Here is a 27,367-nt window from a genome sequence, read left to right on the forward strand (position 1 = left end):
GTGTAGATTTAGTCAAGAACTAAAATGTTTCACTTTGGCATGTTTCTCTTCTGTTTTGATGATGATGAAACTGAAAATGTTAATGAAAACTAATGTACAAAATCTTTGCCAGAAAATATATTAAATGCATTTGATACCTTGGAATGTAGTTTTCACTTTCAAGAAAGTGCATCAGAAGACATTTTCTGTGCATAACAAAGATTTGAAAATTATTACGACATGCAATATTGTTCCCAACAATTAAAACAAACTAAAGTAATTGAATTTTTTCAAAACGAATTTATGTAACTTTGAAGAAATGGATACAATGACACATACAATTTTGCATTTATATTTCATTTTACTACTATTTTAGATTTAAAAAAACACACACTCTTTCATCTTAAATTGTGCTTTATTACAGCCTCCATTTTGAGAATTCCTCCATTTAGGGAAGTTTTTCGAGGAATTTTTGCAACTTCATTAAATACAGGCTTGACTGTAATAGAATATGTGAAAAAAAATGGAAAGAAATGCTAAATGAAGATGAATATAATTTAAATTGTTGATACAAAATCTAGACCTATCTAGAACTGCTAAAATCCCAACAATCTGGATCTTGGACTTTTTACTGCATTACGTTCCAATCTTCAATACACTTAATTTTAATTTACATGTAATATACTTTTGCATTTTTAATATTAAATATCCAGATAAGTATAAAATTAGAATGCAAATAATGCAAAAGTGTTTGCAATTAAATAACAAATCATATATACTACTCATAATATAAACAAAAAATAAAAGTAATACAAATTTAAGGAAATAATTAAAATATCTATTAAAGATATCTTCATTGAAATTAACAGAAAGAGAGAAATAAGATATATTTACATTAGCATATCATTCATTTTTAGAATCCATATATCACAATGTAAATTAGCATATCATTCATTTTTAGAATCCATATATCACAATGTAAATTAGCATATCATTCATCTTTAGAATCCATATATCACAATGTAAATTAGCATATCATTCATTTTTAGAATCCATACATCACAATGTAAATTACCTCTCCAGATTCCATTACAGATAAAATCATAAATGAACTGGTGATGACTAAATTCACATTAGACCCTGCATAATCCATATTGGGCTTTTCTGCAAGCATACGTATAACCCTTTTATCTACCTAAAATAAATCCTAATTATTATTTAAAATTAAAATACAAAAACATGGTAAAATACAATTTTATACTTCAATTTATTTGTCATTTATTAAAAGTTCTGTTAAAATATCCAAAACTGTGTAACAAAATACAGTATTTTACAAGTAATAAATTTGTTTAGAACCTCGTAAAATACATAAACATTTAAGAATAACATACGAACAAGGAAAAAAAGAAAATATTAGTAATAAAAAAGTTTAAAAACGAATGAAGTGCTCCTCTCCAATGATTTTTGCTATTAAAACCTTCTAAGGATTAACAAACACACGAAAAAAAAATCTGAAAGGTTAGATTTTAAATTACGTCCAAAAGGGCATTTTTTTTAACATTTTGTGTGTTACCTTTTGTTGATTAAATATCATGTTCTTTGCACTTAAACTGTAAAATTCAGTTCAACAGCAATGTCACAAAATAATTTTAAAATGAGCCTATAATTAGAATTTCCGATACACAGTTCAGCGCGTTGCAGATAAAAACTCCCCCCCCCCCTCCCGTAGAGGGTTGCCATTGCTCGCTTTTAAATCTTTGAGCTTGTTAATCAAAAGTTCGTTAAAGTTTTACAAAATATGAAATCAATAATAAAACAAATTCCAAGTTTCAAATTTGGGCTTTCCGATGCCCATATTCACAGTAGATTATGTCATTCAAAATTGGATGGCTCTAGGTATCATTGTTTTATCACAATGCGAGAAACATACATACATTTATGCAGATTCTTCATTATTTAATTTCTTCAAATATAATACAGGGCGATAGTATTTGGTGGTAGCGATTTGAAAAGTGATACACTATTTATAGGGTTCTGAAGCAAAATCACAAAATGAAAACAATAGTCCTTTCAGGGACATAGCCCCTTTGGACTTAAAAAAAAAAAATAAAAAAAAAAAAAAAAAAAGATAGTCACTGTGCAGAATGTTATTCAAAAGTCAACATAACAAAATTTATCAATATTTTATGCTTTAACTTTTGAGTTATTGACACTCTTTGGAAAATTATGTGAAAGAATTCAAGACAGTGTACCAAATCAAGTACTTTACACATATCAAATAACAACTTGTTTGTGACATTGCAAAATGAATAAATATTTAAAATTTAATATGTAGACAAGGGAAAAAATATAAAACATGAAAATTTTTAAATCAATGAAATAAAGTGCCCCCGCATATAACAATGTTCAAGGATATCAAAATGCTTATAACAAGACTCCAAGAATCAACAAAAGAACATATCATATGGTATCTGTATGGAATATTACTCAGAAGTCAGCTAAACAATATTGTCAATATTGTCTTAATTAAAACAATATTTATCAATATGCTTTCCATTAAAATTTTAAATAATTAAGGAGTTAAATTGTCACTGCAATTTACATGCTAAAGAATTTTATTTATTTGTGTAATATATTACCCTTGCATCAATTTGCTGAGAATATAGTGAATTTGCATTTAACTCTTTCGCATCGAAATCGCCCCAAAGGCCCGAGCATTCGAACATCCACAGGTTGCCCAAAACACCTGAATAATTTAATACCTAGTGCTTTCCACCATTACGTTACAGCATTGCTCATTGCTTTCAGGTGTTGTTAAATGACATGTCAATCATTCTTTTGAAGTGACTAAAAGTAGTTTTGTTATTTTAATGCACCTTCTTTTTCCTTTGTTTACTGTCAATGTTTAGTTATTGAAGTTGCAATCCCGTTCCAAGGGAAAACTTCACACACGATAAAAGCATCCAAGAAAGAAATTCTCACTTTACTTTAGTAGGTTACTAGTACTTTACTTTAGTAGGTTTAGTGTTGTAGCATTCAATTTGTCATGGGAGGAAGAAAAAGCATTCCAGAAGAAATTCGTAAACATGGGTGTTTTCAATGTTTGAGTAAAAGAGATTTGGCCCTCTCTCAATGCGAAAGAGTTAAACTGATTTCAGTAAGTCTTCGATGCACTGGATATTTTTACCAATTATGAGATAATACTCAAAGATAAAATTTTTCACAATATTCATATGTTTTGCGTTTAGTTTTCATCATTTAATTTCCTCTCCTGTATCTGCATCAACAGGCAACAATTCAACTTGAAGTGGTTCAGTGGTAAATCAAATTCTAGGAAATTCCTGCCTAGATTTTTCAATGATAAATCCTGCACGACAAATTCCAATGCAAATCATCAATATGAGTACTTACTCCAATGTGGTTTCCATAAATTACAAGCTGCATTATTAGCACATTTATGTGCTAGCTTTAGATCTTATTTTCATTTATGTGCTAGCTTTAGATCTTATTTATCAATTCAATTTTCAACATCATTCATCAAATTCTTAAATTCCCAAACTTCCCCTTATACCTACAGGTTGTAAATACTATGTAATATTTAAGGGAAAAAATTTAAACATTCTAAATTTTCCAACCTGATGTTAAGCAGGAAAATTATTAGCAATTATCATAAAGTAATGAAAGGTTTCATTGGGGTATTATTTGGCCATCTTTGGGTTTAAATTTTGAATTCTCCTTAGAAAGACATCACATTTCCTCCATTCATTCAACAAAAATTTAATGCTTTCAAAGCAGCTTAAAATAGCCACAGTTTGAGATATTACCATTATACAAAAAGGAACTCTATTTCGTCCTTGCTGTTCTATTGGAGAGGTTGGGTGAAGTCACACATAAATTCATTTGAACATGACTTTCAGTAGGGTAACACAAATAAAAAGTTTACTTTTTATTAAAAAGCTCTCATTTTCCTTATTTATGTTTTAAGAAAGTTATAATACAATTTTGACTGATCAATATTTTATTATATTGGAAGAAAATTTACAACAGTTTACGGTCAGTAACAGCCGTATGTTGGAATTCAAGAAAGTTTCTAAAAGCCACAAGTTACATCACTAAAAGCAGTAAAACAAGTTTCAAATGGAAAGAAACAGCTGATTCTAAACAATCATTCAATGACAATTTGCTTTCAGCATTTGAGAATGCCTCAAAGACAATGTGAAGTTTTGTGGTGTCTTTTGTTTCCTCTTATTACAGCTTGACATGTTAAAAAGGGCTCTTTTTCAGTTTCTGAAAACTCTTTCCATGATACCTTCTTGCGAATGTGTATCTAGCACAGCTTTGTAATGCTCATGAAACTACTGATTCTTCTCTGTGAATCAAATCGTCTTTCTGTTACCTCAAAATTGTCCCATTATTCTCTCCATGCTTGCTCCATGGCAAGCAAGCCATATACACTAGTCGTCAAATTTTATGAATTCTCAAACTTTTTTAAAAGTAACATTGTCTTCTAAGCTATGACCATCATTAGATTTTTTAGAAATTCCAAAGCTTCCAACTGCCATAAATTTCTTAATTTAGATATCAAATTAAGTTCCAAATTGCTTTAAACTTATATCAAATTTTGTATCATATTAAATGTTCTTAATGTGTTGCATGTGTTTTCTTTTTCACTCATAGACCACAAGTTTAATTTCTACTATTACTAATGATTCAGGAATTTAGCAGACCCTTCCAGTATTCTCCCATCCACTAGTAAAGAATCCACAAGCAAATCTAACTTTGAAAGATTTTCTTTATAAAATTGTTTGATAAAATAAATACAGTATTTTTTAATAACATTATTAAGTTTCTTCACTAAAAAAAATAATTATGTTTGGACATTGATTGGTTTAAGTTTACTAATAATTTCCTAAAAAGGAATTATATTCAATTATTAACTTCTTTTGGACACTGAGCAGTTTTAGTTTAGAATATTTCATATACATATATGTTATTTACATGAGAGTCACACCATTCACATACAAGAGCTACATGCGGCTCGTGAGCTGCATTATAGCCACACCTGCTATATAAGGATGGATCATTAGAAAAGACATAGTTAAATGAGTTAATTATACTTCACTGTTGCAGTTATTTCTTGAATTTATCACCCGAGTTCAGCAAAATTTTTAAACACAAAATTCTGAATAAAATGATCTGCTGTAGTAATTTATCAAACATATCACATAAAAAATTACATGAAAAAGTACTTATTATAATTTCTAAGTGATAAATATTAACCAAATGGCAAATACCTTTCTCTTTTTATCAATAGTTTTTAAGCCAGCAGTTTCACACACTTTGTTAATACATTCCCTGTAAGAAAATATGAAATCAAATTTAAAAAAAAAGCCTTTTATTTTTATTCATTTGTATATAAACTAAATTGTAAAAAAAAAAAAAAAAAAAAAAAAAAAAAAATAAGTATCTGAAATTTCTAGCTTCCTAGGGGCTTTGACATGCCATTTAAAGTACAGAACTGCAAAAATATAAGGTACTTAGGTATTACCCCATCAATTATGAAAAAAGGCTACTGTTGGAACCATGAAAGTTGAAGCCGATGCCGCCAAATTTATGCCCATTGTTTTTGCAGAATTCTGAAGAAACTGATGCCTTTGACCTCCTTTATTTTCATACTTCGTAAAAATATATCATCAGTTTCTATTATTTTGTTAGCCCAGGAAGCTCCATATAGAATACACTTACTTCCTGCATGTGATTTTTCCAATTTATTACTGTTTTGTCAGCCATATTTAAGTGACCATATTATGTCCACACTTTTTTTAATGGTACAATCCCATAACTTTGCATATAATCCACTGCTTGCTGTTTTGCAAAAGCCAGTCCCAAACTTTAATAAATTTTTCCAAAATGCAAGGAAAAATATAGCAATAACAGTTAACTCATATCCTCATTCATAAAAACAAAATATGGTTTAATGAAAATTAATCGGAATTACATAAAACAAAAGCACAGATATTATGACTGTATTGTTATATTGCACTTATTCACATATTGCACTAAATCCTGCTGCTTAGCAACACTATTGACGAGATAATACATAAGTACCAAATACAGTTCAGTAGCTGAAACAGTCTTTATTAATACTGAGAAATTATTTATAAACTGAGTACATTCTAAGTTCACTTTTACATCTATTTCAGTGATGCATCCAGTGCTGCCTACATTCATCTTTTTTCTGTAGAAGAATGTTTTATCCATGTGCACAGCTATTTCCATTAAAAAAAAAAAAAAAGAAAAAGAAAAAAGAAAATTGCACAAACTGGCCATAGTGCACAATTTTGGCTTCAACATATGCTCTAAGGAAACAAACACCCTGACATAATAATATATAGCAGAGAAAAAATTCCACAATTCTATTATAATTCATTATAACAAAAACAAACATACTCAATGCAAAAGGAATACTCATCAGAAAAATGTACTTGCACATACATGGGTCACCCCATAAATACCTTATTCCAACATCGTGGGTTGCTACATAAATGCTTTTAGGTGACACAATGAATTGCCTCATAATGTTCATAGCTTTTAAATGGGGGTATAGATAATCAGAAAGTATCATAAGTTGATACAGTATATTTACAGAATTCTGTGCTTTCACCTATGCCCTCCATTTACTTCATTTAGTAAGTTCTTCCAAGAATAGCAATAACCTTTCAAATAAAATTCAAAACTTTTAGCTTTAGAAAATATTAATATTTTCACCTGATAACAGTAAACATTATTAATTACTTATTGTATTACTTATTATACAATTAAAGTCCATTATTAAGGTTTTGAGAGTAAGAAAAATTCGGTACTTCCTGATTATTCGTTAAACCCCTCAAAACTGCAAAACAGTTTTCATGAGGCAAAGCAGTATGTGGCCAAAATATTTATGTCACAGCCTATGATGTCACTAAAGAGTATTTATGTCGTCCATGTACCACATATCTGTTTTGGCCAGTGTACAATGTCAAGTTATACAGATTTCGTGCAAGTTTCTAATTTTTTTGAAGCAAAAAGAGATCACAATGTATATGGGAAGAAAACACAGTATTTTATCACTGATATTTCTTACTTCGATTGATTGTCCTTGCATGGAATTCTTAGCATGCCGCCATTTTGGAAATGGATGTTACCTTTCATGCATTAACTTGGCAATAAATGAATTCCCGACAAGTTTGTGAATGCTCTCAAAAGTCAGTAATGAGTTTGTGGCTTTTCAGTGCGGATGTGGATAATAAGAAAGAACCAAAAATTTATAAAGAGGCTTATAACATACACTCATACAAATTGATATACACTGATATTGTATATGCAGTGAACTTTGACTGCTGTTAGTTCTGCTAGATGGTAGCACAGGAGATGAGCGAAACTGAAGCTCTTCCCAAGAAGTAGCATTTCTAACACATCTTCTTGGATGCTGGGGGCACAACAGACATATTTCTTCCTGCAGGTAGAACTTACATGAAGGTCATATGCAAAACTTAATGCCCAAGAAACTCATATACTCATATGGCCAAGAAGTAGCATGACTAACATTTCTTGGATGCTGGAGGGAAAATAGACAGGTTTCTTCCTGCTGCTAGAACTTACGCGAAGCTCATATGCAAAACTTGTGTCTGCAACTCTATTTTATAGCATGTTCCTCATAATATTTAAATATTATTAAATATGAAATTAATCAGTTAATTTATGCAACCTATTAACATGTCATTTTTGTGTTTCATTAATTTTAGTGATCAGAATATGCTGGAAATTAAAAACCTCTACAAATAGCAACTAGGATGAAGAACAAATGATGCTGAAAAATATTGCAATAAACCCAGCTTCCGAAAGTTCTATCAAGAACATGTGTTTATTTTGACTTTACCCATGATATTTAGTAATGAAATTTAAATCATTTTTTGCATGTGCTGCTTATTTTCAATGGGATTAATCATCTACATCTTAAACAACCTGCCAGATCTTGGTAATCTATTATCTCATGAATAATTATTTCTAGAGTAGATTTTATTAAGTCTTAATTATCATGCATTACCCTAATATGTATCATAATAATATAACTTAATTATTTTAACTAATTATTTAATTTCCTGCAATTGACCTTGCTCCTATGAAGAATCAGCTAATAATATTTGTTTCTATCATATTAACTTACCAATACAAAATCTTAAATCATATTTTTTTTATTGATCGTAGCACAGAGACAGCAGTTCTTCTCATAACTTATGCTCACAAGGTAAAAACAGAAGTCTTAACCCTGTACACTGCAAATGGAACAAAAATACCAACTTAAGGAACAAAGCATGTTGAAATAAGATTTAACCTATATCAACAATATGCACGGTCATTTCTAACTGCAGATGTTAAACAACCTCACACTGGAATTGATTTTCTAACATATTTTAATTTACTTATTGATGCTAAGAATCATAGAGTTGTTGATGCCAAAACTAAATCTTTGTCAAGTGCTCATGCTCCAAATATTGATATTTTTGCATCAAATATTATTATTCATATAGGCAATTTCCAATTTAATAAAATTTTAACACACTATGCTGAAATATCCATCCATCTCCATCTCACCCAATCCATGTCGAACAACATCATATTTACTATAATACCAAAATAAAAAATGCCTGCCCGCTTTCTTAAAACCTCAATGACTTGTCCCTAATACAGTCAAAAGTCGTTAATTCGGACACCCATAATCCGGAATGATCTATAATCCGGACCTCAAAGCTAAAAACTTTCTGCGCATGTGCCGCGTTGGCACATGCGCACAGGCGTTTCACGCGTGCGCGTAAGACCTTGACTACTGCGCATATGCGTGTGCGCAAGTGCAGAATACGTTTTCGCCTGCGCGTTTAATGTTAACGGACGGTGTAAGCTAAAATTATCTAATTATCTATTTCAGTTAATGTTAATGATTGCGTTGTTCCTTAATCTTCGAATTGAATCCCGCTTATTATTTTTTGCAGACTGTAAGAACAATTTTATAAAAGTAAACTTGAACTTTCGATTATGTCAAATAGAATTTCCGATGCTGGAACTTCCAAAGGATCTACAAAACGAAAGTATGTTTTGATGTCCAACAAACAAAAAGTGGAATTGCTGCAAAAAATTGATAAAGATATGAAGAATGTGACAGAGAGGTTAGTGAAAACGAAAAAATTTCGATTGACAAGTTAGTCGGTATTCTCGGCACAGCAATTAACGGGACTTGAACAGCGGAACTTTGTAACTGAACAAGAATTTATGTCTGTTTATAGAATTAAAGAGAAAGTATTATCACATAAAACGAAGCAACTTAAACAACTTACATTGAAAGAAATGTTTAATAAAGTAAACAAATAAATATTAAGCCTTTTTTTTTTTTTTTGTAAATTTTGATACCCTTTAGATCATAATTGTTCTTTATTTCATAAATTACGGTTTCATAATTTTTAATTTTAGAATTTCTGCATGCGATCTTACGAGATTTAAACTGACGATCTATAATCCGGAAAAATTGATAATCCGGAAACGCCGAAGTCCCGTCGAGTCCGGATTAACGACTTTTGACTGTATAGTACTTCAGTCTGAAAAGAATTCAAATGTATTATATCTCAAGATACTATCCATCCCTTTTAAAGCCCCAGGAAAGTGACATGCATATTGTTAAAAGAGCGAATGCCAAATTTCATCTTTATGGTGATCAACATCGGCTCATTCTATATCGCAGTAACAGACCGTTACCCTCTATCCTGACTGCACCTAGAATCCACATAATAAATCAATTTTCTCCACCCTTGATTTAGCTTGGGCTATCACACAATGCCAGTAAATCAAAATGATGAGCTAAAAACTCCTATAACAAACCAATCTAGTTTTTTCGAGCATACCTCAATGTCATCTGCACTTAGAACTGTTGTAATAATATATCTACACCAGGTAGTAGCTAATTCTGACCCTCTGTATGTCCTATTTTGATGACACTGATTACATCCTCTTCTGAACACTTAAAGGTTTTTTCCTGTTTAAAAAATCATGGTCTTAAATTAAATCCTGATAAATGCATATTAGGGAAATTCATTATTAAATTTCTTGGTTGTATAATCAGTGCTGAAAGCATCACACCTCTTCCCGACAGAGTGGAAATATTATCAACATTTCCCTTGAAACTACATTCCAATTTAGCCAATTTTCGGCAAAGTTATATTTCTGTAGACATTTTCTATCAAAAGCTCCTCAAATAGAAGCCATGTTAAATGATCTTCTTGAAGACTTAAAAATGGATGATGAATGTCCTATTCTGTAGACAGAAGCTTTAACACTTGCCTTTGAAAACTACAAAAGAAAACTTCTCAATGCAACAACCTTTGCCTTTCATGAACCCAACAAAAACTAATGGTCAATGCTCACCATACAAACTTCCTATAGTGGTTGATACTTTAACAAATGCTTTATAAGCTGCTCTTAGTTCACCTACTACTGAAGATAAAAAGACTTGCATTTTTCTCATGTAAACTCTCACTAACCGAATCTAAATATAGCACATACAACAAAGAATTACTAAAGTACTATTTACCCATTTATAACACATTTTAGATACATTCTCGAAGGCCATTGTTTCAAGATCTGTCACTGTTCAAGATCAACCTCTAACCCTTAATTTATGCTTTAAAAAAAAAACTCCAAACTTGTTTGCTCACCAGCTCAAGCACCTTGACTTTGTTGCACAGCTCTAGAGACATCACAACACATATCTGAGACTAACACTGTCATCACTGACATCCTTTTAAGAATTAGCAGCATCAATCAGTTGATCTCTTAGAAAATGTTGAGGCTGAGAATCAAGTTAATGAACTAAAGAATATACTGCCTTCTGAAAATTTATCACTTCACTCTGACAATCTACTGTGATGTCAGTACGGGGAAATTAGACCTTTCCTGTCAAAATGCTTTCACAAGCACATATTCAATAATGTGTTGCATGGCTTACCTCATCCAGGCATTTGTGCAACTAAAAAACTAATTCAGTCTTGCTTCATGTGGCCATCCATATCAAAAGATATCACTTCTTGGACAAAGAAGTCTTTGTGGACTTTCAAAAGTTAAAAATCACCAAACATCTCCACAGTCCATTACAAGACTTCAGAACTCCTCAACAACATTTTGCACACATTCATGTCGATATTGGTGCCCCGCTTCAACCTTCAAAAGGATACTGGTACCCCCAAACCTGCATCAACACACACACTAGATGACGATGACCTAATGCAATCCTTTTTCTGATATGACTGCTGAAACTGTAGCAAAAGCTTTTCTCATGTACTGGATTCAAGATCTGATGACACTTTACATTTATTGGTCCAGGACTGTCAAAGATAAAAAAACACCAAGCATACCCTTAGTCTAGTACTTAATTTTAAAGCTCTTCAACAATGTTTTGCACATGTCCATATAGATACTGTTGGCCTCTTCCACCTTCAGAAGGATGCCAGTATCTACTCACCTGCTTTAACAGAAGCACCAAATGGTCTACGGTAATCCCTGTTCCTGACATGACTGCTGAAACTGTAGTAAAACCTTTCATCATGCAATTGATTTTAAAATTTGGTGTGTCTGCTGCTATAAACAGCAGATCAAGCTAGGCAATTTTATAGAAACCTCTTTTCAGTGATTAATCAAATCCTCAGAACATGACAAATTAGAACATCACCACACCATTCATTGTGTAACAGATTTCTCAAATGATTAAATAGATCCAAAAAAATAAGGACTTCACTGCCACAATAACAAATGGGAAGAATCCCTTAGTTCTCTTACGACTCATCTACCCTAAAAGAAGAACTTGGAAACACCAAAAATCAACACAAAAAAGTCTTAGAACTTTTAGAATCCTTTGACAAATAAAAGAATCTTTAAAAACAGCTCCTGCGTGCTCACATAACAAACAGAGGATTTTTGTATATTCCTCACTGAGTAACTATATGCACAAATTCATGCATCATGCTCGTGTAGAGTAAATCTCTCCAAGCACCTTATGAAGGACCCTGTGTTAAGACTATAATTACAAAACTTTTACCACTGAAATCAAAGGTAGACAATTCTGCAATAACATAAATCAACCTTTTTGCCTAATTCTCTGCCTGATGATTCCAACTCACCTCCACTACAGACATCTTTTGCACCTATTTCTATAACAACTACTCGTTCTGGGAGAAAAGTTAACTTTAATATATATTATTTCTAGTTTCAGTGCTCTTGGCACTTGGAAGGGCGTACTGTGAAGGACTCTCATGTTACTTCCGCTAGATGGCAGAACAGACAATGAGTAACTGTTGAGGCTCCACCCAAGGGATGATATCATGCTAGAAGATGTTTCTTTTTGGACACTAATGGCAAACTGGTAAAACTCCTTGCTGGCGGAACTTGCACAAAGCTCATACACAAAACTTGCATCTGCAACTATGCGTTTTACAATGTGTTCTTTGGAAATATTAAATTAATTTTATAAATATTAAATTAATTTTATAAAGTACAAAATTGAATCAGTTAATCCATTAATGATTGATGCTGCATTTTCACATTATTCATAACGTTTTTTCCTCCATCTTCTGTATAGTGTTCTTTTCTTTTCGTTTTTATTATTATTATTATTATTATTATTATTATTATTATTATTATTGTAGATAATACTTCATCGCTTCTGGGCCAAAATTTTTTTATTTTTCTCACATTTAAGTTTTCTATAAAAGTAAATTATCTTTTTGGTACTTTTTTCCAGTTTTTTTCTTTCAATTCTGAGTAGATCTCCTAAAAAGTGCACACAATCTATTAGGTATTTTTTCACTTTCTTAGCATGCCTTCGTGGTGTAGTGGTCAGCACATTGGGCGGGTAATCGAGAGATCCGCGAGTCGAGTCCCGGCAAGGTCATTGCTCATTTTTTCATTTCTCCTACCTCAAAATAACCTATATCTCTACAAATTTTACAAAAACATGCCAATCATCTAGAAACAATAGAATGTCAAAGGTATGGTTATTTTGTTTTTGTTGGTACTAGAGTGCAATTTTTTAAATGTTGAAAAAATGCAACATCAGTTCAAAGCTGCGTCTTGATGAATATATATGGATTTTCACACGTGGTATTTTATCAAAATAACAAATATCCGAGACAATAGTTTTCAATGTTTAAAGAAGCATTATAATTTATGAAGGAGTTAGATCAATACGATGTTTTAGAACTTTCATCAGATGATGACAGTCAAGGGGAAATAGATTTAATAGTAATTCCGCCAGATAATGTGACCGATAAGGAAAGCCATTAATGATGAAATGTTAAGTGATAACTTGCCAATGCCAAAGATGTACCAGGTGAAATACAGATTTTTTTCCTCTAAAAAATATAATGATTTCTTGAAAAAATTACAAGAAATGACACATTCTATGTATACTAAGATCAAGCAGTAATTGCATTTAGCTGATCATAATGCATTGGGTAAAACTGAGAAACTGGCTAATGTTCATCTCTATTTAAATATTTTAAACGCCAATTTTGTGCCTTATGAGGTTACCACCTCCCAAGACAACTTTCTATAATTTAGAAAATGATACCTTATTTTGGTAGATTTTAGTATTCGTGCAAAATGTTTCTCAAACAAAAACTCATTTGTTGTGAGTACACATTTTGGTGTCTAGTATTCCGATGAAAAGTACTTGTGTCATTCTTATATACACACAGGAAAATTTTCAAAAATATTGGCAGATCTTGGACTAGATGAAGATGCTGTAATAGATCTTTTGAATGTAATGGAAGTTTGTTTCTTCAAATGGTTACATACTCTTCAATGATCGCTTTAGGTCACACATCTGTTGTTTTTAATAAGCAAATTTCTTGCAGCTGGAGCAATTGATAACATTAGGAACTTGTACTATTATCCCTATAAATACATTGCATGGCATTACAGTAATGCATTAATGCAGTAATTGCATGGCATTACAGTAATTCAATAGTAATGCAAGCATGGCATCACAGTAATTCAATGAAACGACAATTCTGTCATAGCTATGACAACTAACTATGATACATTCTATCTATCTTCAATGATCCAGAGGTACTCAAAAAAAAAAAAAAAAAAAAACTTGTAGTATTTGTAAAGCAACTTAAATTCATTGGAAATTACAGCAAATATATAGATGGTGTGCACCTCTTGGACAATTTTATTGTGAAGCATATAGAGTGCAAGTAAAAAGTAAGAAATGGTGACAGCCTATTTTTACAAATTTTATTGATGTAGCTAAATCAAATATACAGAAAAAACTTTATAAGATTGCCATAAAACTTGAAATTTCCCAGATTTTCAAAGATGTGCTGTGATTGCTGAAAACAAGGGAAGGATATTCCAAAAAATCGCAGTTTTCCTTTTGATAGACTGTGTTGATCAACCATATTTCTTTCAAAATTTAGTCTCAAGTGAAACAACAAAGGATAGAGAAAATCCCATTATCGAGAAAAATAAACCTAAAAAAAAAATTAACAGAAGTAAATACTGTAGTCAAATGATAACTGTTTGTAATAAATGTTAGGTGCCTTTGTATAGCAAATGTTTCAATGATTTCTATGTATTTCAAAAATAATTGGTTTTGATTTATGTTCTATTTTTGCAACATTTTGCATCTTCAATAAAAATAAATATTACTTTTTCCTGCTTTACTTGTCACTTAATTACGACTCTAATACATCAAAAAAATTTGTGTTTGATCATTTCCTTCATTTGAAACATAATGTGGTCATTAACAGGTTAATTTAATTTACATACCCTGTAAACACGTTAGGCATTTTTGTGCTTAATTAATTTCAGTGGTCAGGATAAGTTGGAAATTAACATCTTTCTACATATTTCATAAGAGATGTCTTATAAGCCGTTAAAAAGAATTTTTCAGGAAAATTAGTTGCTCCTGATGTTGAGAAAAAATGAATTATCTTTTCACAAAAATAATATCAATCTAAGCTTGAATTTTTAAGAGACAAAACTACCATGAATCTCTTATACTTTTTATTTAGTAACAAGCTAAAAAGTGTTCATATTATCAGTCGACAAATAGAACCTAAAAAATACCAACAAATATAGGTTAGGTAGTTACATATTTACACAACCACCCTGGGCAATCTAGCAGTCTTTTATGGATGAAAAGGTAAAAATTACTTATCAGGTACAAACTCACGATTCTCATAACATTTTTTAAAAAACATTCCCAAACTATTACAGTCAAAAGTCTTTAATCTGGAACTTGTCGGGACTTCCGCGATTCTGGATTATCGGCTTTTCCAGATTATAGATCATTAGTTTAAATCTGGTAAGATGGCATGCATAAATTATAAAATTAAAAATATGAAACCGTAATTTATGAAATAAAGAGCAATTATGATCTAAAGGGTATCAAAATTTACAAAAAAAAAAAGCTTAATATTAATTTGTCTACTTTATTAAACATTTCTTTCAACGCACGCATGCGTAAAGCATACATTACGCATAGTCGAAATTAGAAAATTGCAACCAGAAAACTATTTGATGTTTATTCGTAATATTTATAATGATGAGGAATTTGATTTAAATCATATCAAAGACGAAGTACATTGAGATGAACTACTACATTTATTAAAGAATTAAAAGCAGAATAAAATAAAAACATCTGCCCTGAAGATAAGGATAGTGCTGACAGATCAACTTCCAGTTCATTGCGTGCTGCGACGTCCCCCCCCCCCCCCGCAGAGCAGTGTGAAATTGATAAACAGATTTCGGAATGGTTAGAGAAACGAAAGATATGCCTTTATCCATTTTTTGCAGCAATTCCACTTTTTGTTAGATGGACATCGAAACATGCTTTTGCTTTGTAGATCCATTTGCAGCTCCAGAATCAGAAATTCTTTTTGACATAATCAGAAGTTCAAGCTTCCTTTTATAAAATTGCTCTGAGTGTCTGCAAAAAATGATAAGCCGGATCCAATTAGAAAATTAAGGAACAACGCAATCTACAACATTAACTGAAATAGATAATTAAATAATTTTAGCTTAGCTTATACTGTCCGTTATACATTAAACGCGCATGCGTAAAGGTATTACACGCATGCGTAAGAGCATATGCGAATGCAATATGTTTACGCATTCGCAGAAAGTTTGTAGCTTTGAGGTCCTGATTATAGATCCTTCCGGATTATGGATGTCCAGATTAAAGACTTTTGACTGTAATAGTTATCCTAAGTCGATACGCAGTATCAACATATCAAAAGAAAAAACAGGTAAAAATATATTTTAGCATACCCCTGGGCGAAACTTGGCGATTTTTGGCAGTACATGGATACTGAGTTTGTGCAATTTTTTGACTTATTATTTTGGCTTGCATAATGGAGATTTTTGCGCCAAAAATCGCCTCTACACAAAGCCAAAATAACAAGACAAAGAATTGCACAAACTCTGTATCCATGTATATATCGACCTATTTTCACTTAGAACAAATCCCCGAATTGCACAAAAATGGTATTGTGCACTCCCTTGACTTTATCCATGTACACGTCGACCTATTTTCACTTTAAAAAAATCCAAGAGTTGCACAAACTTGCACTGTGCACTCTATTCACTTTGTCCATGCACACATCGATATATTTTTCACTTAAAAAGTCAAAGGAGCACCCAATTCTATAATACAGGCAAACAAAAAATACATAATCTCAATAAACTACATTTTAAACCAAAGAATAAAATAACATAAAAAAAGGGAAAACATGTTATAAATTTAAGCACTACAAAAAGCAAATATCCACTTACCCTATTTAGAAGTTCCTTTGTCTTTAGTTTGTGGCACACAAAATTCCTTAACAGCACCCAAAAACTTCCTAAAATTATCTGAACTCGAATCCGTTTAACCGCATTGCCACATTTGAACCTTTCTGCCTACAAACCAATTCAAATCCATCCAAACGGTTTTTACGTTCAACTAGACGCATATCCTTCCTACATACAGGACACTTAAAATGGCTATTAAGTAAACCTTCATTTACACACCAGTCAATTAACTCTCTTTTCCCCTTTCGTTCCAAATCCTACAGAAATTTATCTTGCTACATTTGGCCATTCTACCGTCTAAACAATACAACCAACACGCACCACAAAAGAAACCACCACTTACAAAACATCTAATGATTCAAAATTTCCCAGAATCATGCCCCCGATTACGCTATAATAGGGTTTCCAGAACATTCAACTACTCAGGCTACCATAAATGAAATAACAACTTGGCGATAAATGAAACAAAAACTTCGCCATAATACAAGCAGTAAACTTAAAGTCTACTCTAACCAAAAAGCATGTTTTAATTCACATTTTACTTATTAAATAATGATAATAGGACACATTAAAAAATAAAACGCTGCATTTTTAACAAAATCTTTCTCTATTTTTTTAGTGCTGTGCTTTTTTGCATGTACGCAGCAATCTTTTTCACTTAAAAAAAAATCAGACGATTCCACAAACTCAGCACTGCATGCTAGCTATCAATCAAATTCGTCTCATCACTGTTCTCGTTAGCCAGTTTTGCAACAAAATATTGGGTCCTATTCTGTTTTGAAGGCCGTAAAAATTTGCAGTGGAAATATTTGTGCAAAAGCGCCAAATCTAGCAAACGTGCCCATTTAATAGCGCGCCAAATCTATCGTACGTGCTGATTTCAGATTGCATAAGTTTATATAGTTCTATATTTCTTAAGACGCCATTGAAATACTAGTTTAATTTTTAAATTCTTTTTCGATTTTAAATCCTTTTTTGATATCCTATGGATTTAACAATTTGGGAATTGCTCATGATGAAAAGACGGCAATAGAATTTTGGGTAAAGTCCAGAATCACCCACTGCTTGACACGTTTTTAAGAATTGCACATACTCGGTATCCATGTGCACATCGACCTATTTTCACTTTAAAAAAAACCCTAGAATTGCACAAAAATGGCACTGCCCACACCCTTAACTTTATCTATGTACACATCGACCTACTTTCACTTAAAAAGTAAAAGAAAATTGAGAAAAATCCAATTATTTTTACCCTTGTAAAAAGCGGCAAACAAATAAGTGAACGATTCTGCACTTTACCAAGAATATTTTCAAAGAAAAGGCATCATTCATTATAGAAAATTATGTTTGAACAACCAACGAGATAAAATTATGCTTTAGCGATAAATTGGTAGTGAAATAGCAATGCAGGCATCCATTCAGTTATGTTTATCAATTTTTATGTAAATTATAATAATAAAAAAGTATTATATGAAATTAACCTTTCATCTAAATTAAAACATCAATCTTAGATAGTTATTTACTATTATACTTCCTCTCTTGCTGCAATTATTAGGGTTGCTGCATTTATTTTTGGCAGCATTGGCATCAACAATAGTTTGGCGATTTTTTTCGGCCCTCAAAACCGAATAGTACCAAATATTGTATTCCTGAAGATTGTTTCACTACTGGCAAACAATATTTTAACACTGGGTTGAAGGCCAAAAAATATCATAATTTGTCTAGAAAAACTCTAAAAAACAGAAGAGAACAAAAAGAATACATATAAAATGGTGACAATGCTTGACCGAAAGGTCATTATGAGCACGTTGGGATGAAAAGTGTTTATGCGCATGGTTGCCACAATTAAGCACTTTTGCTTATGGAAATTTGGCTTATGGAAATTTATTATGGAAAATTTGGCAACTTCTATTAAGGTTATGATAATATGTTAAGTACCAAACCAAACTATTAAAATTCAATTAAACAACTATCTTTGGTACACGGAAACACTCAGAAGATCAAAAACAAACAAAAAATCACAGCACGAAGTTTCATAAGAAAGTTAAAAATAAATTCGAATAAATTTATAATTTTAAATTGTACACACTCAAAATCTATATTCCAGAAGCTTCAACAATTAAGCTCTAAAAAAGTAACAAAATCAGAAGTATTATCATAGTAATCACGAAAAAATATACTGAAAAGAAAGGTTTCATTCAGTGCTATGCCTACAGGTGTGCTGCTTCCATTACTTATACTGTAAAAACTAAAACCGTTAATTTGTACTCCAATTTACACATGAACAGCATATTCGATTTATACAAGCTAGCATTTTTATAATTCCAAGTACAAAATTAATATGAGAAGTATAATGGAACTTTCTTCTTCTCTCTCTATTTCATAAATTGGGTACTTGCATATTATCGCAACCATGTTGGCGCTATTTGTAACTTTGAGTAAAAAGTATGAATAGAAAGAAAATGTACATTTATTAATTACAGATAATTTTTAATACAGTTTTTTATATTATTTTGTTTTAAAATATAAAATAGCAATTAAACCCTTCTGGTTTTGAATTTGAATAAGTTGAACCCTACTTACGGCTTTAGACCCTACTTACGGCAACCCTACGTGTTATACATAGTTTTGTAAAAAGAGCATGTGGAGATGCTCTTTTTACAAAACTACGTATAACACGTAAATGCAGGAAAATTTTGTGAATCTCCACATGCTCTTTTTACAAAACTACGTATAACACGTAGGGTTGCCGTAAGTAGGGTCGCCAAATTTGGCAATTTATGCAAATTTTGGCGTGGTTGCGTTAATACGTAAGTACCATAAATTGTTACGAAATGTACAGGCGCTGTGCGATAGCTTCTCCGCAAAGCAGTTTTAGGGTTGCCATAAAATGGCAAGGGAAGGCAGGGTTGCCATATTTTGTGAGGAATCGCCCATAGAACCTTCTGGAACAAATTCTTACCGTTTTAGCACAAAACGTTCTCAAACAACAGTCAAAAGCTATATAAACCCTGCAGGTACGCAGAGAGTTAGTGTCAAGTTGATGTCTCGTCAAGTGAGTCAATCCCTGCGGAGTCGATCGAGTTGACAGTTACTGCCAAGTGCACCGAAAGTCTCGTAGTGTATGGCGGTTAGTGCATCATCGAGAGAGCGTGTTGAGCTCCAGGAACGACTGAACCGAAGAGTCGGGAGCTGTGCTCTGCGTCTCGTCGAGTGCATCGCGAGTTGTAACGTGGAGAGTCTCGAGAGTACGTGGAGTTCCGAGAACGACCGAGCAGAGTCAGAAGCTGTACTCTGGTGCTTTGCAGTGAAGCTGTCTCCCCTGTTTTAGCCTGATACTGTGAAGGCTGTGTCGCTGATGGTGTCAGCGTGTTTATAGTACATCTTCGACGACTGTTGAGCTGTCCTGATTAATATTGGCTAAATAAAGTGTGTTTTGATACTTCATCAAGTATCGCCGTTATTCACTCCAAGCCCACACGAACCCCATACAAGCGTGAAGGAAGAAAATAACGTAACAACTGGTGTCGGAAGAAACAAATGCAACAATATATATATAAGAGTAATAAACATTTAAATTATAATTACCGTATTTGAAGGCATATAAGACGCACCCTTATTTAGAGGGCCACACACAAGGGGAAAAGGTTTGAATAGTCCGCACCAAATAACTTAAAATGTGGTTTCTTTTAGTTTTCACGTTTCGTAAAAGCCAAATAAACAATCATTGAATGCAAATAATAAACATACTTTTATTAAGGAAAATTAACAAATGGCAAGCTATTTTGAACATGATATGTAAATTTCAATAATGAAAAAATGAATGAACGGCAAGCAATCAAACATAATACAAAATAAAGCAGAAACAACAAAAAACACAGATTCAAGGAAAACGTTGCCTATCATGAAATTAAGACTTTAATCACTTTCAAAACCATAAAATTCCTTTTTCACCATTATCATCATCGCTAGTATCATCTTCTTTGAATAATGCGTCGTCTTCTGTTCCGTCACGAGCATTACCGATTCCACACTTCTTAAAGGACTTAACAATTACTTCAGCCTTTACGTCCTCCCAAGATCTTTTTACCCACTCGCGCACTTGTAAAATAGAGGGCCGCTTCATTCTACCTGAGGGTGGGATGTGGCTTTCCTATCCACTTGTTCCAACGTTCTCGCACTTTTTCCTTAAATGGCTTATTCACCGATATATCTAAAGGCTACAAAGGTCCACCAGGAATGACAGCTATCTGGGTTTTTAATTCGCTCCCTTTATTCTTTATGGTTTCAGTTCTATGGGTGCTAAACTGATCCAAAACCAAAAGAAAGGATTTTCTTAAGAGTCCACCAGGTCGCCTCACCCATACCTTCTGTAACCACAGTTTCATTCCAGCTTCCTCCATCCAGCCTTTCGGATGAACATGAACAATTACACCCATTGGAAGTTTTTCTTTCGGATAAGTTTTTCTTTTGAATATGAAAAACAGCGGGAATTTTGTGCCATCAGCACAACATGTTAGAACTACCGTATATCGGGTTTTTTCATGACCTATGGTTTTTATGGTTATTGATTTAAACCCTTTAATACTCACAGTCTTGTTGTATGGTACATCAAATGCGAGTGGAATTTCATCCATATTTCCTATTTGACCGAGCTCAAAAGAAGTTTTCTTGTGTGCATTCATAAACAAACCTATGAAATGTTAATATTTTTTCTTCATAATCTGCTGGCATTTTTTGTGCAATAGCTGTTTTTGTGTGCATTGATAAGCCTTGCCTTTTCATGAACCTGTAGCACCAGCCCTCAGACACTGAAAAGTTCTGATTCCGATGTTTTTCTGCAAATCCTTTTGCCTCATTATCATTTTGGTTGAAACACTTATCCCAGATTTCCACTTATCTATCACCCACATTTTTACGGCATTTTGAAGTTCAGGCCAAGATGGAGCTGGGCATTGAAGGTTATGTTTTTGTTTTTTAACAGTCTTCAGTTGATCTTCCAGCAGTCGCCAAGTACGTATCATTTTTTCAGTAGGTGGTGGACTGAAATGCCTTGCTGCTGCTCTGTTTCCATGCACTTTGGCATAGTTTAACACTCCTAGTTTATACTGAATTGTATAGCTTAATCTATACAGAATAGCACCAATACCGACACGTGTGTTGGCTGAGTCAAAAAATGTCTATGTAAAGAAGGAAAGGTTCCATAGATGTAATGTGACCGTCGAACCTGTTCGAACTTCAACATCAGCTTCGAGCTTTGGCGCTTTTTTGGTGACAGATATTTCATGCATGCGCAAAATAATTATAGCAGATGTAGAAAACGTTATATGTGTCTAGACCTTTGTTCAGGCATTCAGTATTGAAATAAAATGAAAATAAAAGTATTGAAATAAAAAAAAAATAGCATTCAGTATTGAAAGTTAACCTGTGTCCTTCACGTATAAGATGCAGGTAACTTTTTTGAGACCAAATTTAGGAAAAAAAGTGTGTCTTATATGCCGTCAAATACGGTAGGTAACATGATGAAGAATATCTCAGAGCAAACAGTTGACATATCTCTAGTTTTTAGATAAAATGATCCTATATCAAAGTTTAGCAATGAACAGCTTCTAAATATTGATGCCCTATAAATACAACATGTATAAGTTTAAAAAAGTGAACAAAACTCTGAAAATTACAAAAATGAATCATAGAACTCTATGAAAATATATTTAAAACATTTTCCTCAAGAAACATCACAAAACAAAGAAAAACGGCCCGTCGCATCAAACTGAAAACTGAGAAAGAAACAGGCCAAGGCATCAAACTGAAAAAGAAACAGGCCAAGGTAAAACTTAAAATTTGGCACAGAAGTAACCTTAGTTCCTTAGTTTCTCACTGATTTTGAATAAAACTATCAATTTTGAGAGCAATCAAGCATACACTTTTTTTAGTAACTTTTTTTTTCCATTCTTTTTCTTCCCCCCCCTTTTTTTTTTTTTTGCTTTGGGGGGAAAAAATGCAAAACCATGCAAATAAGAGTAAAAATTATTTCATATCAGAATAGAAAATACAAAATGGGATAATTCTGTGACTTTTATTTGTTATTACCATAAAGAATGATACTGTGATATTAATTTATTAGTCTTTTCTGTTTATAAGGCAGCTAATACGAAAAATTATAACTGAAAATGTTAACTGAGAATAATAAACTATCTGCAACAAAAGTCTTCTTATGAATGAAATTTGCATTTAAATATCAATAGCCAAACATATTCATTACATCAAAAGCATTTAGATTTGTATTAAAGAAATAATATAGTGAACCTACTCCTGGCAACCACTTCTGAAACTGATTAGCATTCCTTAGAGCATATAAAAACATTTACAGTCAAAAGTCGTTAATTCGGACACCCATAATCCGGAATGATCTATAATCCGGACCTCAAAGCTACAAACTTTCTGCGCATGCGTCGCGTTCACGCTTTTACGAGAGCGCATAAGACCCTTACGGCTGCGAATATGTTTGTGCGCATGCGCGTTTAATGTGTAACGGAGTTATACGCTAAGCTAAAGTTATCTAATTCAGTTAATGTTGCAGATTGCGTTGTTCCTTAATCTTCGAATTGGATCCGACTTATTATTTTTTGCAGACTGTTAGAGCAATTTTATAAAAGTAAGCTTGAACTTTCGATTATGTCAAATAGAATTTCCGATATATATTTACTACAAAGCGAAAGTATGTTTTGAAATCCGAAATCTGTTTATCAATTTCACGCTGCTCTGCGGCAGAGGGGGGGGGGCAGAAACGTCATTATTAGATTATGATAGATTAGAAAGATTATGTCAAATAGAATTTCCAATATATATTTACTAATATGTAATTTGTATCTACAAAGCGAAAGTATGTTTTGAAATCCGAAATCTGTTTATCAATTTCACCCCACGGATTGGAAGTTGATCTGTCAACACTATCCTTATCTTCAGAGCAGATGTTTTTATTTTATTTGGATTATAATTCAGTACTAAGTTTAGTATTTCATCTCGATGTACTCTGTCTTTGATATGATTTAAATCGATTTAAATCAAGTTCCTCGTCATTATAATTCGCTTCCGATAGTGAAGAAAGTGACCCAGAGGTTATTGAAAACGAAAACATTTCGATTGACAAATTAGTCGGTATTCTCAACACAGCAATTATAGGACTTGAACAGCGGAACTTTGTAACTAAACAAGAAATTATGTCTGTTTAATAGAATTAAAGAGAAAGTATTATCACATGAAACGAAGCAACTTACATTGAAGGAAATGTTTAATAAAGTAAACAAATAAATATTAAGTTTTTTCTTTTTGTAAATTTTGATACCCTTTAGATCATAATTGTTCTTTATTTCATAAATTACGGTTTCATATTTTTAATTTTGTAATTTTTGCATGCCATCTTACCAGATTTAAACTAATGATCTATAATCCGGAAAAATCGATAATCCGGAATCGCCGAAGTCCCGACGAGTCCGGATTAACGACTTTTGACTGTATTTGGAACAACACAGGTACAGAAACAATTGTCTTATAGAGGCTGAACACCCTAGAATGACTGCTTCCACAGATCATCAAAATCATCTTGGATTCATGGATGGTCACTTAAAAATATGAAATACTAAACTGTATTTTGCTCTACAAATAAATAACTTACTTTGCAACCTGCGATCGGAAATCAAAATCTAAGCTTTTCATAGATGTATTGACTTCCAAACAGCCAATGTACTGAAAAAAAAAAAAAAAAAAAAAAAGAGAAAGAGAGAGAGAAAATATTAATATACTAAAATGCAAAGAACAAAAAAAATATATATATTTATTGAGATATTTACATTATTATCCCTTATTAGTATTAGGTTAGAGTTACAACTGTTCACAAAAATATAACCAAGACAAAAAATAACTGCATTTTTTTATTAAATGCTATTCTCTATTATTTATATAGGAATTTAAAATCTCTGCAAATAAATAAATATGTAAGCAAATGCTTCAAAAATTATTTTTGTTTTACTCAATTAGTATCAAAATGACTGAAACTATACATGTAAAATAATCATTGAGGGGAAAATAATTATTTTTCATTACAGAAATCAAAAGGCAGAAATTTTAATTGTTTGCTTTTAACAATATGTAAAATATACTTTTTGTTCTTATGGTCATCATTAAATGATATATTTCTTTGTTAGAATTTCTAAACAGACAATATAAATTTTTCAATAATACTAAAAAAATTTCAATGAGGGGTTAAAAATTATGATACATTAAAACATAAAATTTAATTATTTAATCCAATAAAGTGCAATTTTTTATATTTACTAAAAAAACAAAAATTCTTTAAACTCTTATTGTACTCTTATATAACAACATTTTGAGTCCAATTTTAATAGCAATCCATTAATTTTTAAATTTAAAAAGAAAGAGATTTTCTTTCACTTCTTAAATAAATACATTGAGCAAACTACAGAGCTAAATGAAAGCTAAGTGTTAAAGCATGTTAATATTCTGTTTTTTCAAGTTATGCTGGTAATCATATGCACAGTACTTCCTTTCTGAAGAAGTAACCAACTGTGCATAAATCGGAATAATTTATTTCTGAATCTTTTGGGATGATTTTCCGGAAAAATGAAATAACAGTTATTTAAATCTCAATACTTTAATTAAAAATTTTATTAAGTCCGTAGAATTAAACACATGAATATAAAAATGAAAAACATAATAATGAATTTTTTCATTCAATTTCTGCTTATCTATTCAAAAAAAACATTGCTCGTAGCAACGTTAGCGTAGGTTTTGGTTTCAAAACGTTGCTCGTAGCGTCGCATTTCGATAGCTGGGAAATAAAATGCAATAACTTAGCTATTTGTTTATAATTCATGCTGTTCCTAGTCATAAATTAATTTTAAACATTAATAGCCAAGGCTACATCGTGGTGACCCTGATTAATTTTCGAAATGTCAACAAATGACTCTTCTGAAACGGCTATGAAAGATACGATGCAGTCACCGGAGCTTCATAAGGTGAGTGTAAAAATACCTCCTTTTTGGACTGATAAACCGGAAATATGGTTTTTTCAAGTTGAAGCTCAGTTCAAAATTAGTAATATCGTTTCAGACGAAACGAAATTTAATTATTTAGTTCCACAGCTTGAACCTAAGTTCGTCGAAAATATTTGGGACATTGTAACGAACGATAGTGCCACAAAATATTCGGATGCTAAAATTAGATTATTACAGTTATTCAAAGAAAGTGAAAATGTACGCATTAAACGTTTGATTACTGGTATCGAACTTGGAGACATGAAACCAAGCCAACTTTTGCAGAAGTTGAGATCAGTTGCTACTACAGATGTCTCTGAAAATCTAATCAAAACTTTATGGCTGGAGAAGATACCTGACTCAATAAAAAATATATTATTAGTTAAGACACAATAACACGCCAAATAAATACTAATTCAGAAGTCAAACAACAAAAATCAGCGTTATATTTACAAAATTTTCACAGGACTAGTTTCGATGGTTTTACCGAACCACCATCTTCAGCTGCAAAACCGCAAATGAACAAGATAGGAAATAATGATTAGATAAGATAAGAAAGCCTGGACAAGAATAAGCAAGTGGCGCCATCTGTTGGTGAAACCAGAACTGAAACATAATTTCTTTAAAGGCCGAAGGCAAATTTGGATTGGAATTAGGATCGTTAACTAGAACAGAAAAATTTTTATGAATGTGAAATGCCTCTAGAAAATCCAGTTCTCCAATGGAAGATGTTTTTTGAATAATTTTGGCAGCAGAAAAACTGAAAGTGTGGTTTTCGGACCAACAATGTTGAGCAACAGAAGACTTCTGTGTTTCCTTTTTTCTAACATATGCCTCATGTTCCTTGACGTGAAATTTTAAGGCTCTCTTAGTTTGGCCAATGTAAATTAAACCACACTGGCAAGAAATCCTATAAATACCCCAGGAATTCATATCCGGAATGGGGTCCTTGAGTATGGAACTCGGAATTTTATTGATGGGAGAAAAAACAACCCAAAAGTTAAATTTCTGCAAAATATGTGCAACTTTATAGCTAATTGATGGAAAGAAGGGAATGACAACAGAATTTTTATAATCTCCTAAAACAAGAGTGTGCCTTTTAGTGTGTTGAGATGAGAATTTTTTAACTGCTTGCTGAATAATGTTGGGTGGAAAGCCCCTGTCAATAGCTATTGCTTTCAAATAATTTAGTTCTTCATCAAGGGCTAGTTTGGAGGAGCAAACTTGAAGAGCACGGAAAACATAGGAATAAAATGACACTAACTTTTGTTTAGTCGGATGACATAATTTAAAGTGTGGTGGAAGGCAAACCGATGAAGGTTTACGGTAAACTGTAGTACTGAAGTTGGATGTGTTACGTGTGACCAGAATGTCGAGAAACGGAAGAGAATTGCAAGTCTCAAGTTCAAAAGTGAACTGAATAGCAGGATCAATAGAATTCATTGTTGAAAGAACTT

At 32.2% G+C, this 27,367-nt stretch overlaps 1 protein-coding gene across 3 annotated transcripts in view; it reads right to left on the reverse strand.

Annotated features, from left to right (window-relative positions):
• LOC118201766 (SHC-transforming protein 1-like) overlaps positions 1-27,367 on the reverse strand; it is a 141,256-nt gene that overhangs the window by 104,512 nt on the left and 9,377 nt on the right. For all 3 annotated transcript variants that reach the window (XM_085819043.1, XM_085819042.1, XM_085819044.1), the window contains 3 exons: positions 24,533-24,603; positions 5,274-5,334; positions 1,055-1,174 (listed from right to left, as the gene is read on the reverse strand). In XM_085819043.1, coding sequence (XP_085675169.1) covers positions 1,055-1,174; positions 5,274-5,334; positions 24,533-24,603 — 252 coding nt within the window. The remainder of the gene's footprint in view (positions 1-1,054; positions 1,175-5,273; positions 5,335-24,532; positions 24,604-27,367) is intronic.

The sequence above is a fragment of the Stegodyphus dumicola genome, chromosome 6 (assembly GCF_044657685.1).
Source record: "Stegodyphus dumicola isolate Sdum_Otavi_A_Nest chromosome 6, ASM4465768v1".
Classification (NCBI taxonomy): domain Eukaryota; kingdom Metazoa; phylum Arthropoda; class Arachnida; order Araneae; family Eresidae; genus Stegodyphus; species Stegodyphus dumicola.